Source organism: Tamandua tetradactyla, chromosome 4 (genome assembly GCF_023851605.1).
Source record: "Tamandua tetradactyla isolate mTamTet1 chromosome 4, mTamTet1.pri, whole genome shotgun sequence".
Taxonomy (NCBI): domain Eukaryota; kingdom Metazoa; phylum Chordata; class Mammalia; order Pilosa; family Myrmecophagidae; genus Tamandua; species Tamandua tetradactyla.
The window spans coordinates 164,258,098-164,272,543 of record NC_135330.1 but is presented as its reverse complement, the minus strand read 5'-3'; the positions used below and the strand labels follow the sequence as shown (position 1 = coordinate 164,272,543).

Sequence of the window (14,446 nt, the reverse complement as noted above, 5' to 3'; positions counted from 1 at the left end):
GTTTTCAACTCCAGTGGTTCTGTCTGGTTCCTTTTTTAAAATTTATATCTTGCTCTCTCTCTCTTTTTTTTAAAATTTCCTTCTTAGGACTGCCTTTGCTGCATCCAATAAATTTTGATATGTTGTGTTTTCATTTTCATTTGCCTCGAGATATTTACTGATTTCTCTTGAATTTCTTCCTTGACCCACTGGTTGTCTAAAAGTGTGTTGTTGAGCCTCCATATATTTGTGAAATTTCTGGCCCTCTTCCCTTTTATTGATTTCCAACTTCATTCCTTTATGATCCAGGAAAGTGTTTTGTATGATTTCAGTTTTTTAAAATTTATTGAGACTTGCTTTGTGACCCAGCATATGGTCTATCCTTGAGAAAGATCCATGAGCACTTGAGAAAAAGGTGTATCCTGCTGTTGTGGGGTGTAATATTCTATGAATGTCTATTAAGTCTAGTTCGTTTATTGTATTATTCAAATTCTCTTTTTCTCTATTGATCCTCTGTCTAGATTTCTACCCATTGATGAGAGTGGGAAATTGAAATCTCCAACGATTATGGTAGATGTGTCTATTTCTCTTTTCAGTGTTTTCAGTGTTTACCTCATGTATTTTGGAGCATTCTAGCTCGGTGCATAAATATTTATGATTGTTATGTCTTCTTGTTGAATTGTTCCTTTTATTAATACATAAGTGTCCTTCTTTGTCTCTTTTAATTGTTTTACATTTTAAGTCTAACTTGTTGATATTAGTATAGCTACTCCTGCTCTTTTTTGATTGTTGTTTGTATGAAATTATTTTCCCAACCTTTCATTTTCTTTTTTCACTTTCACTTTTTTGTTCTTGAGTCTAAAATGTGTCTCCTGTAGACTGCACATAGATGGGTCCTGTTTTTTAATCCATTTTGCCAGTCTACATCTTTTGATTGGGGAGCTTAATCCATTAAGATTTAGTATTATTACTGTAAGGGCAGTACTTTCTTCTACCATTTTGCCTTTTGGATTTTATATGTCATGTCTAATTTTTTTCTCTTTTTACCTTTACTGATAGTCTTCATTTCCGCACTCTTCTCCACACCTCTCTCCTGTCTTTTCTTATCTGTCTTTAGTGCTCCCTTTAGTATTTCTTGCAGAGCTGGTCTCTTCATCACAAATTTTCTCAGTGATTTTTTTGTTTGAAAATGTTTTAATTTCCCCCTCATTTTTGAAGGACAATTTTGCTGGATATAGAATTCTTGGTTGGCAGTTTTTTCTCTTTTAGAATCTTAAATATATCATACCACTGTCTTCTCACCTCCATGGTTTCTGCTGAGAAATCTGCACATAGTCTTGTTGGGCTTCCCTTGTATGTGATGGATTGCCTTTCTCTTGCTGCTTTCAAAATGCTCTCTTTCTCTTTGACATCTAACATTCTGATTAGTAAGTATGTAAGTAGTAGTAAGTCTTGCAATATGTCTTTGGATCTATTCTGTTTGGGGTATGCCGTACTTCTTGGCTCTGTAATTTTAAGTCTTTCATAAGAGTTGGGAAATTTTCAGTGATAATTTCCTCCATTACTTTTTCTCCTCCTTTTCTCTTCTCTTCTCCTTTTGGGACACCAACAACATGTATATTCATGTTGTCATTCAATTCCCTGAGTACCTGCTCATATTTTTCCATTCTTTTCCCTATCTTTTCTTTTGCTTGTTGGATTTCAGATGTCCCGTCCTCCAGTTCACTGATCCTTTCTTCTGCCTCTTGAAATCTGACATTGTACGTTTCCAATGTTTTTTTTTTTAATCTCTTCTACTGTGCCTTTCATTTCCATACATTCTGTGATTTGTTTTTTCAGACTTTCAATTTCTTCTTTTTGTTTGCCCATTGCCTTCTTTATATCCTCCCTCAATTTGTTGATTTGATTTTTGATAAGATTTCCCATGTCTGTTTGAACATTCTGAATTAATTGTTTCAACTCCTGTATCTCATTTGAATTATTGGTTTGTTCCTTTAGGCCATATCTTCAATTTTTATAGTATGACTCATTTTTTGCTGGCATCGATGCATTTAATTTCCTTAATTAGTTTATTCTGGAGATTGTTTTCACTCTTTTAGCTAGGATTTTCTTACTGGATGGCTTTGTTCTCTGTCTGTTCTTTGACATTCAGTTCAGGTTATTCTAGACCTCTAGCATAGGTTTTGTTTAATGGATCAGAATTTTTCAGTTCTTGTTTTCTTGTTTCTTGCCCTGCCTGTATGGAGCCTTTTTTTCTTACAAGGGTCTACTTAGATATTATAGACCCGAGTCAGATTTTTCCAGAACAAACTGGCCTTCTCATAAGAGGAAAGAGTCACCTGCATCAGTTTTCCCTGAGGGTAAGATCCAGCAGGTCCTATGAAACCTCTAGACTCTGTGTTTGTCTCTTTGTTTTTCCAGTTCTGCCCAGTATATGGTGCTTATCTGCCTATGGGTCCCACCAGCATAAAGTGATGTGATGTGGTACCTTTAACTTCAGGAGACTCTCCCTGCTGGGGGCATGGAGACAAAGGAGATATCGTAGTCTGGCTTGAAAATTTCTATCCCTTGGTTGAGATTCTCACATTGTTCATTCATTATTCCCTGATATCCTTTAGCTCTTCTTATGTATTTTCCTTCATCTCCTTAAGCATATTGAAGATTATTTTTTTAAAGTCTTTGTCTAATATGTCTACAATCTGGTCTTCTTCACTGATGTTTTCAAAGTTTTTTCCTCTTCCTTTGGAAGGGTCATCATTCCCTATTTCTTTGTTTGTCTTATAACCTTTTATTGTACACTCTACATTTTAATATTTAAAATTGTTAACTCTGGGATTTACTACTTGGGATTTCTATTCATGGGATTTTCTATTCTTGGTTTTTTAACCAAATTTGTGATATGACATAGATTTTCTTGAGGGCCATTCCTCCTATCAGGAAGGTTAGCCCAAGGCAAATGCAAAGTGCAGGGTTCTCTCTATCTTTTTTGGCCCTGAGTCTTATCATGGGCTTATGCCTACTAGTGGTTTTAGAAGTTCTCCTGTTTACAGGAGTTTAAATGCTCACTCTAACTTCCCAGGAGACAGACCTTTTCCATCTCCCACTCTCTGACTCAAAGCAGGTAAGCCTTTGCCATTTGTCTTCTACCTCAGTTGTTTCTTACACTGCTTTCAATGATCTTAAGCTGCTTTTGCCTGGAAGACAAATTCTGGGAGGAGGGCACACTAGAGCAGAATTCCCCAAACCACTCTTTCCCAGCCAGAATAAGGTTAGCAACCCACAAAGGGAGAGAGAGCCAGCTCTAAACTTCCCTGGAGAGGGGAGGAGCTAGTGGCCAGGCTCCCCAAAGCTGCACTTTCTTCACCTGCCAAGCAAATGCAGCACTTCAACTATCCTCTGCAGAGCTGAAGACGGGTATTGCCTTTAAGTCTACACATTTGCTTTTGTCCAAGGGTGGGCTGGGACAATGGCCAACCTTAGAACCAGGCTCCCAGTGGTCTGAAGTAGCTAATCAAAATGAGAGGGACAAAAGGTCAACAGACCTCCTGGGGCGGGGTGGGGGTGGAGAATGTACCAATGGTATCTTAAACAAAGCATTGAAACTCCCTCCCCTTGATCGTGGCTGATAAAAAATTTCCAGACCCCTCTGTCATGAGAGCCTGCTGAAACTCTGTTCTCACACCCTATAGAAGATCTTTGTCCTAAACCCTTATAAGCTGTCCCTTGCACTCCCGCCCTTTTGTGAAGCACTGATGTCCATTTTCCAGATGGCTGCCACTGGGAAAGATTTCCTCCTGTTCATAAATCCCAATAAAATCCATGCGTTATTCTCTGCCTAGCATGTTCTTTGGTCTTAGCTCTCCAAGAGCTGGGTTGGAACAATACATACACAAAACCCTGCCCTCATACTGGCCTGTAGCCTACTTTATGTCTTTTAGTTAATTTGCATCTATGGAAAACACATTTCAAGTATTATCATGTTATGAAATATTTTGTTTCATAGCAAACTTATCCTTTTTCTTTTCTTTCTATTAAGCACCTCAAAACAGTAATTTTCTTTTATGTCTTTGACACTTCAGAAAAATGTTATATTTACCCTTGTTATGATTAGGATTGGAAATTTTTTTACTTATGATTACACAGTAATTCTCATCTAAAACAATTCTCATCCAAGCCTGAAACTATATATTTTACTCTAGATTGCCTGAGTTCAAAGTCCTGGTTTTGTTACTCACTGTGGCAGTTACTTAAGCTCCCTTTAATTTCCTTACCTATAGATTCAGGATAATAATAGTATTTGCTTTGTAAGGTGGTTATGAAGATTGAGTGAAGTTAAGGCATATGAAGTGTTTGGAATGGTGTCTGGCACATAGTAAGGTGTGTGCTAGCTGTGATTACTATTGTCCTGTGTACTTGTTCTAAAGGGCTAGTTCTAGTAATAAATCATTTTACTCCTTCAGAAACAAACCACCAGAGTAACTTACATGATTTGAGAAATAGTAAGTTTCTCATTTATCCAGTTTGCTCCAATCACAGGACAGGCTGGAACTCAGCCTGTCAGTTCTGTGTGAGAAATGAACCACACAGACTCCAAAACTACCTTTATGGGTTCCACAGTCAACCATTATCAGTGTCCCTAACTCAGCTCTTGATGATGTTTCACCTCAGGACTCTCTGCTTTCTGTGTCAGAGAAGCCTAAGCAGCCACATAAGGTAGAAGTGTTAGGCAAAACGCAGTAACATCTTGCCCCATTAACCTATCCTTCAGCAGTCATGGTAAATTACAGTCATGCCAGACAGAAGTAAGAAACTAGAAGTAAACTCTATGCAGCCAGTTACATCCCATTTAGACTGAACACTCTTTGAGGAAAAGTTTCAGATTGCTCCATATTGGTTACAAGACTCCAGACCATATATACCTTCAGTTTAATATATGAATGTAAAGAAACATAAGGAACAGGGACAAAGACTTCAACATTTGAATGACTAAGAAGGTTATATTATGAATACTTCTGACATCTTTGGCACTAAATACTTTACATGTTCTATAAATTTATAAAATATATACAAATCCTGTAAATAACCTGTTTATTTTTTCATAGAAAGCCACAACAGAAAATGATTAGTATTTAACTATGTAAGAGCATTTACATCCATAAATCAACAAATTCTTCAAATTCATATTTTAAAAATAGTTCAGTGTTAATTATAGGAGGACCTCGATGGAGTCATTTTGTGAACAGTTCACTTTTAATAACAAACTCAAGATATAACTTGCAGCAGTGCTCTTTTAGACATAAGCATTTTTATCAAACTGTTTTGAAGGGTTTGTGGTTTTAAAATCTCCTTCCCTGCCATGATACTTTGTCCGAGAAGACATGACAGATGTGGCCCCATTGTATGCATATCCCATTCTGAAAGGCAAAAAAAAGTTTTGTAGATTATATTCTATACATGGGGCAAAAAAAGTGGGAGAAACTGTTTTCCTCTATTTTTGTAATAGCTAAGTTAATATCCCCCTGACTACTTTTGGTTAGTTTTCTTCTCTCCTTCTCCCCAAGAAGTATTTCAGTATCCTTTCTGATAACCTAAGCAACAAAGAACCTCTGCAGAAGAAACTCATGGCTTGTTCTTTTGTTCTATCATCCTCTTTTAAAACTATTATTTGCAATTTATATTCCTGGAACCTAGAAGACTTAATCATCAACAGTTTCTGCCTATGTGAAAATTATGGATAAGGCCAAAGTGACCTCATATTTGGACCCAAATATTAAGGCATTCCTCGATTTTGTTGTTGCTTTTTTAGAACCTGTATCCCTCAAAACTGGTATTTAGTAGAACAACATTGCAGTTTTTAAATAAAGTTTCTACTCACACAAATAGTTTTGGAATATAATAAGATGACTGCTGCTATTTTTAAAACTAACTTCTGTTTCTAACTTTTCCCAGTTTTTGAAGTTTCTAAGAATCATATGAACTATGTATAATGTGTTCCACATGTAATAATTTAGAACAGTATTGCGCTTTTACAACAGGTAACTTTTGTGTGTTTTCATACCTGGGTGTTTTGTTGCTGTCAGCTATTGAGAAGCAAAATATGACACCACCAATTATGCAGAGTGATGCTCCAGCCCAACCAATGAACAGAGCAGCTCCTAATTCATACCTGTGAGGAAATGGTAGACAAGCATTATAGCTTACTTATTCGGGGACAGGGGGGTGGTAAACAGTATTTAACACTGCTGGCTAACAACATTTCTTAAATGCTCATCATTTTTTTTCCCTTTGGAAATTGTAAAAGAAGTAATAACACCTGGTGTCTGTATACTGTTTTTAAACTTTTTCAACATGTTTTTATAGCTATTACTTTGTTATATCCAAAATCTTGAAAGGAAAATGAGGGACCCACTTAGACAACATAGAGGAAGAGCTGAGCTCTAGTTAGGTTTCCTCACTCATACAGCATCTTTCCTCTGGGCCCTGTCCTAACTTTACAAAACTTTCCATCCATTTTATTCTGTTATGTAGGGTAAATTATTTAGGCAGACTGTAGTTAGAAAAGGAAAGTCTGGCTTTTTCTTAATTTTAGTTCACAACTCTCTAAATGCTTAAGTACCTACTATCCTATATGCAAATCATGGTATAAGGTGCCCATAAAGGGTCAGTGATATGAAACACTGTCTTATTTATCCCTACAGTCTAGTGGGATATTAATAACAAATATTTATCTTTTAACGATTACAGATTGCTATTAAACATCTCATAGGTCAGGCCACAGTACTTGACCAATCACTGGAGCAGGTGCAAAGGTAAATGAGACAGTCTTTCCTCCCTTGGGGAGGTCACCCTACACAGAAGAATATGAAGAATCTTATTAAGAGGTACAAATAATGCTACTGAGATCAAAAAAGAAATTGCTTGCAGCGGTTGGCTAGAGGAACTCCTTTTCGGGGAGGAGCATTCACCCAGAAGAACAAATTTGAATGAGAAAAAGAGATCAAAATCTCAGGGATTGTATATTTTCAGGTTTTTGGTTCATTTTCCTGAAAAATCGATTTTTTAAAAGAAGTATCTCTCAAACTCTTTTGGCCTATAGACCTCCATTGCAAGGCAAAAAAGTGATGGACACCATTCCCTCCCTAATCATACTTTTCAGTGTACAGTGAAGTTGGTGTGGGAAGGGTCTGCCTTTGATCAGATAGATCCTACTGAGAAGATGAAAACAAGTAAGAGATGAGGGGAAGAAGGGGAAGATCAGGGCCAAGGTCAGCCTTCTCCCCACCCTGCTCACACTGAAGTGCAAGGCCCAGACCAGGCTTAGGAATCAAGGCCAGGTTAAGCTGCTCATGTGAGTTCTGAGCTTTGCCTATTCCCTTTCTACAAACTGTATCACTATCTCTGCACTCTTGTATCATTGGTGTGGAGGGGTTCGGGTGTGGTTTCAGTTACAGCATTGAGAGAGAAATGGTGTGTGTGGCTCTGGGCACTACTTTCGTGGAGCAGGAAGCAACACTTCCATAGGGATTTATGGTCCATGCCGGTGTTTCAGACCTGGCTATTGAGGCAATTTCATCATCTACATTAAAAGAATTTTTTTTATTAACAAATCTTCACACACATACAGTCCATACATGGTGTACAATCAGTGGTCACAATATCATCACACAGTTGTGTATTCATCACCATGATCATTTTTAGAACAATTACATCACTCCAGAAAAAGAAATAAAAAGAAAAAAGAAATAACTCATACATTCCATACCCCTTTCCCCTCCCTCTCATTGACCACTAGTATTTCCATCTACCCAATTTATTTTACTCCTTATCCCCCCTATTATTTATTTATTTTTTTACCCTTATTTTACTCATCTGCCCATATCCTGGATAAAAGGAGCATCAGATACAAGGTTTTCACAATCACTCGTTCACATTGTGAAAGCTCTATCATTATACAATCATCTTGAATCAAGGCTACTGGAACACAGCTCAATGGTTTCAGGTATTTCCCTCCATCCACTCCAATACACCATAAACTAAAAATGGACATCTATATAATGCATAAAAATAATCTCCAGAATAATCTTTTGACTCTGGTTGAAATCTCGCAGCCACTGAAACTTTATTTTGTCTCCTTTCTCTCTTCCCCCTTTTGGCAAGAAGGCTTTCTCAATCACATAATTGCAGGTCCTGCCTCATCATGGGAGTTCTGTCCCATATTGCCAGGGAGGTTTACACCCCTGGGAGTCATGTCCCACGTCAGGGGCTGGGGTGGGAGTGGGGGAAGGCAGTGAGTTCACCTACCACGTTGACTTAGAGAAAGAGACCACATCTGAGCAACAAAAGAGGTTCTCTGGGGGTGATTCTTAGGCATAATTATAAGTAGGCTTAGCCTATTCTTTGCAGGAACAAGTTTCATAGGGGCAAACCCCAAGATAGAGGGCTCAGCTATTGATTTGGTTGTTCCCATTGCTTGTGAGAATGTCAGGAATTCACCAAGTGGGGAGGTTGAATATTTCCTCCTTTCTCCCCAGTTCCCCAAGGGGACTTTGCAAATACTTCTTTATTCACTGCCCAAATTACTCTGGGATATATTGGGGCACCACATTAACCTAGACAAACCAATAAGACCTCATGCCATATTCAAGATTCCATGTGCTTATGGTGTTCAAACTATACTGACCATACAAATAGGTAATGTGCTATCCAAAATATAAATTTTGCACCAAATAAACATCTCTCCCTTTGGTCTCAAACAAAAGTTGAAAATTTAAAATATGAGCATTATCATCCTTTACCCTGTATTCTGATTAGTCCTATCCAGATCAGCTTCATTCATATCTCCAGTCAAAGTCTAATCTCTTTTTCAACTTTTTAGACATTTCTTGTATGGAGTAGTGCTCACTTTCATAGCTTTCAGAGCTCTAACTCTGAGTCTTAAGTGTTACATAAATACCTGAAGTTTCTGGGTATGACCAGGTTATATGCAAATAGCTCAGTATCTCAAAATTTAGAAATAACAGAACTCCTGAATATATGTGACTACTGTAACAGCTTACAATCTAGGACCCTTTACAATAAGCCCCAACTGAACAACTCATGCTCTCGACTTCAGTTCACCGAGTTTTTATATTATAGTTAGTCCATATGAGTGAGGCGTGATAATATGTCTCTTTGTGACATTTCATTCATCGTACAGTCCTTAAGGTTCATTCACCTAGTTTCATCCCTCACAACTTCATTCCTTCTTGAGGCTGACTAGTAGTCAGGTTGTATGTTTACACCACAGTTTTCCCTTCCTTCCCTCAGTCATTATACCCTTAGGCCACCTCCATCCATTGTGAATCAGGAACAATGCTGCCATAAACACAAGTGTGCAAGCGTTCATTTGTGTCCCCATACTCAGTTCTTCCAGGTATATACTGAGCCAAGGGGTTGAAGAATCATATGGTGACCTCACCCCTAGCCTGCTATGGAACCACCACACTGCCCTCCAAAGTGCTGCACTTCTCAGTTTCCCTACCAACAGTGAATAGGTTTATCATCTACATTTGCCATTGGTCTGGAGGTATGTACATGATAAACTCTGCCCTGTGATCTCTTCTTTCCTTACTCTTCCTCTACCTTTACTGGGAAATCAGGTTGATAAGTGGGGCAAGGAAGAGCTGCAACAGGAAAACTGAAGATAAGTACCTAATTTGGAGGGGAGGGGCACTGATTTATGCTGTGGGAGCCAAGAAACTTTTACAACTGTTTCTGTCAGAGGCAAAGGCAGAAAAGGTATGGCTGGTATGAGTGGGGAAAAACATCTTCAATCTACACTAAAAATCAACCCAAGTGCACAGTTAAAAAGTGAGGTAAAGTATATAGGCAAAAAAGAAAAGAGCTGGCCAGATTAGTATGTTAAACCGGTAGTTTTAGAAAAGATACACTTCAGTTAAATATTAAGTTATCTATTTAAAAGGATGACCTAGCTTTCTAAATCAGCCCTGTTTTTGTGTTGTTTTAATGAGATTATGCATGTAGAACAGGCAGAGTGCCTGATAAGTTTTAGGCCCATGCCATTTGCCCTCTTTAAAATATCTGGAAGTTGGTGAGCTGACATCAGATCTGCCATTTTCTTTCTTTCATTGAAAATACAATTAAAGGAATGAGCATGATTGGTTTTATGAAAATTTCTATTTGGACAATATCATTGTAGTATAATTACTCTCCATTTTTCTATGTTTCTCTATTATCACCCCTAGAATAGGCTGTATTATTTTCCAAAACAGTGCCATAGTATTTTACTCTTGGTATAAATATGCCCTGAAGAAATGGGTTGATACTTTTCTTGAAATACTTAGCTTTGTTAAATTAGGATACCAGTGTCAGGTACCAGTTGATTAAAAATAAGTTTTAAAAAAAAAAAAGTTTCTCCTTATTAATAGTGGTCAACTGAGGGCGAAGATTATAAAAATCATAAACCATAGCTCTGTACTATGAATTCATTTAAAGGAGAATACAAACATGTACACAGTGCTGTTACAAATAAAAAGATAAATTATCCAGGCAGGTCAAAAGTTGTGAATTGTGTCTTTAAATTAATTTAAACCATCTTGAAACTTCAGAAATAATTAACAATCCAGAGTTTTGTACATTAAAAACTAGTTCACTTATTCCTGTTTTTTATATATATTAATTTTCTTTACCTCACTAAATAACAGACTCTATTCCAAGGAAAATATCATTTCCATTTGAATATCACTGTGAATTCTGTCAGTGACAAATTTTAGTAGTACCCATTTAGAGTTGATCAGGCTGAACTCTTTAATAGACTCTATGTCCACCCCAATAATTTTCAACTATTTGGATGTGAAGGCTTTGTGATTTTCTCTTCATTCTGCTGAAAGATACTTATCACTGACCTATTCAACTGATCACAGACTTACTCAACAGTGACTTCAGTTCATACTTATCAGTGAATGTCATCGGACAAAAGCCGACTTATGTTATTAAAGACAGAATTGAGAGTTGAGAGAGAGCAATACAATATTCACTCAAATTTGTTCCAGAGTCACTCCTCCTTTGACACTGACTGGGAAAGAGTCTCTATCTGGAATTTTTTCTTTACTTTTAGAAATGCTAAAAAGCTGACTTCAAAATTTCTGATTATCTGTTGCAGGTCTTTTCTTAATATCCTCTTGGCTCTAGGCCAGAAGCTAGAAAGCCCAGCTTTCCCACTCAAGGGTATGCCTCTTTTTTGAGGTGTTAAGATCACCAAGTTTCTTCATTATCCTGAAGGAAGGATAAACCTGTTTAACACAGACATATCCACAATCATCAGGCTGAGAACAGAATTTTGTTGTATAAACCAGAACATTGTTTTTGGGGTATTCTCTAAGCTAATTAGTGTGGCTGATAAGACTAAGCAAAAGCAGCCTGTATGACTTTAAAACATTTGTGTGATTAAATGTGAATTTCGAAAACAAGTAATAGGGAAGAAATTTACTTCTATACAGAGAAATGAAAACACAGGTGACCCACTTAAAATTTCCCTAGAAAAGTGGCCATAAAGATCTAAGGAGCTAAAATATACTCTTGGCTACTGAGTAAAGTTACTCTCATCTGCCCAGCTTGTCTGGTGCTCTAGGCAGATGCTTATGTCTCAAATTATGTTGAGACAGCCAGGGCTAGAACTCAATCATGGTGACGTTAAGAGCTCAGCCAGGGCTTTCTATTACCCTTGATGACCTTAATATTGATGTATTTTATACTTTAACCCATATTTTAGCCCGGAACTATCACAGTAACTCCATAGACTGAGGAAAACCTTATTTTCACCTATTTTTGTCTCCCTTGCACTCAAGCCTCTGTTCTGATTTGATTTGCCATCCTTATAGCCTGCCCTGGTTACACTACAGACATTATTTGACTGGCATAGTCTAATCCTGTGTTTTGGGCTGATTGAGAGAGACACAGCCCTGCTCTTATTCATCTTTCAGTCTAGTGAGGATAGCCAGACATAAAATAAATAATAATAATAAAGTGTGATGAAATTTAACAATAGAATCAGAAGGGCATGTTTTTGCAAAGTAAATATTAACACAAATCTTCATACAGCTGTGGTTCTAGTAAATGGCCATAATAACAACAGTTACTGTTATTGTTCATTGCTGAGATATTTTTGTGTGCTAGGATTGTATTGCATACATTATCATATTTAATCCTTTTTACAATTCTGAGAGATGGGTATTAACTATCCTCATTTTACAAATGAGGAAACCAAAGCTCAAAGAGATTAAATTCCTTGCCCCATGTCAAGTAAGTAAATGGTAGAACCAGGATTTAAAGCACATGACTATGATTCCAAACTTTAAGCTCTTAGCCATCACATCATCTTTCTTTCCTGTATGCCTTAGCTAAGTAAAATATTTTATTAATATAAAAAACTAATCGATACCACACATTTCTAGTTGTTATTTCAGAAAGATGGAGTTTTCATCCTGGCTCATAAAATTCTCTGTGGCTCAATAGCTCTAGGGTATGGAATGTTTTCTGAATTCCCTCAGGCTGTCTTTTCACCCAGCACCAACAGAGGTGAATGTTGTCATTTAAAACCAGGGAATGTTGCAGCTGAAAGAAAGGAAAAAGCAGCCCTCAGAAAACAAAACAAAACTGTTTAACAAACGAAGAACCTCATCCTTTTAAGATCCCCTAAGAAGTAAAGTAAACCTGCTGCAGGTCACAGAGCTAGGAAGGGCTCTACTGTGAGGGCTACTCACAGAGTATTGTGTGTGTGTGTGTGTGTGTGTGTTTCAAACATGTCCTACTCCTCATTTAAACCAAATAAGTATTCTAGTTACAGTAACGAAACTAAATATGCCCCCAAAAGTTTTAGAAAGTACACCCATATGTTATCAATTTTAACATTTATATGTCTTTTTTTTCTAATTAGAAAAGTTGTAGGTTTACAGAAAAACAATACATAAAATATGGTTGTTATATACCACCCTATTATTAACACCTTGCATTAATGTGGTACATTTAACTCATGAAAAAAAATCTTTATGATTGTACTATTAATTATAGTCCATGGTTTACATTAGGGTTCGCTGTGTTGTATAGTTCTATATTGTTTTATTTTAAAAACTTGTATTCTGGTAACATATATACAACCTAAAATTTCCCTTTTTGACCACATTCAAATACATAATTAATTTTAACATTTTAAAACTTTAATTCTGGGGCTGCAACTTTAGTTCAGTGGTTGAATTCTCACCTGCCATGCAGGAGACCTGGGTTTAATTCCCAGCTCGTGCACTTCCCTGTCAAATTCCTCAAATGATGCTATAATAATGGGATAGTCACATGGAAAAATAATGAAATGTGACCCCCGCTATGCGGCATACTAAAAAAAAAAAAAAAAAACCTGAGTAAAACTTGAATTCCATTGGCATTCCGTTCTTTTTAAAGAGTACTATTTAAAGCAAACTTTCCTCAATGCTAGGTTTATATAATCTAAGGTCTATATAACTGCAGAATGGATTTCAGATTAAACAGGTATTCTACAGGTATTACCTACAAACACTCATTTACCCAAATACCACATTCTCTGGGAGTTCCAGTTACCAGCAGGCTGTTTAGCGCCCACCATTTTTCATATCCTCTGGGAGGCTGCCAAACTCTCGTCTCCCTTATGTAATTAGCACAATTTTTCTCTACTAAAAGTCCTCTGACCAGGGGATGCCACAGGACCTCCTACCCAAGGCTTTCCATGAGACTGACAAAATAATGGCAGCTGCCTCCTAAATGGTCACTAGAGTAGAAGGGGATAATATAAATTGTAAGTGTCCAGTTACATGTGGAACCTTCTTGGACAATTCTCAAATTTAGGAAACCCAAAATAAAAACTGATTTTTGGGGTGTCAATTCTAATCGCTTTTCTGTGGCTAGATTATAACAGATATAGGTTTTATCTTTAGGGTAGTATGGCATTCTATAAATTATTTATATTAATAACAGATAACAGTTATTGATCACTTACCATTGATCTCCTGCCAGTGTACTGAATGCTTTATATTTGTTATTTCTTTCAATCCTCTTAGCAATCAGAAGCAGGAGGTACTATCCCTCTTGCATTTTACCTAAGATCACAGAGAAGAAAGGGCCAGGACTAGGATCTGAGCTGAGGTCTAAGTCTAAAACCTGCAGTCTTAACCACTATGCTGCTCTCCCTAATAGTCTGTAAAGTTATCAGTGAGTGTCTTTGTGTTCTAATTCTTGCCAATGATTCATGGAAATTTAAAAATCATCCACAATATAATGTTAGCCAAAGTAAATTACAATTAAAAGGAGTATCTAATGTCCCCCAAATTACATAATTCTGCTGTTTGGCAATGTCCATACCACCGATCTCCTTCATTAATGTGGATAATTGGGAGTTTACTTGGCCTTGATTTTAAGTGAGAAATGATGTGCTGAGTCATAA

General features: G+C 37.0%; 1 protein-coding gene across 2 annotated transcripts in view; it reads right to left on the bottom strand.

Annotated features, from left to right (window-relative positions):
- Positions 1–4,019: 4,019 nt before the first annotated feature.
- The window catches only part of CLDN10 (claudin 10), a 144,591-nt gene continuing 134,164 nt past the window's right edge, over positions 4,020–14,446 (bottom strand). The window contains exons 4-5 of one of the 2 annotated variants that reach the window (XM_077158538.1): positions 6,038–6,145; positions 4,020–5,393 (exon numbers count right to left, since the gene is read on the bottom strand). In XM_077158538.1, the coding sequence (XP_077014653.1) occupies positions 5,270–5,393; positions 6,038–6,145 (232 nt within the window). In that variant the 3' untranslated portion in view covers positions 4,020–5,269. The remainder of the gene's footprint in view (positions 5,394–6,037; positions 6,146–14,446) is intronic. The other variant, XM_077158539.1, reaches the window with a different exon arrangement.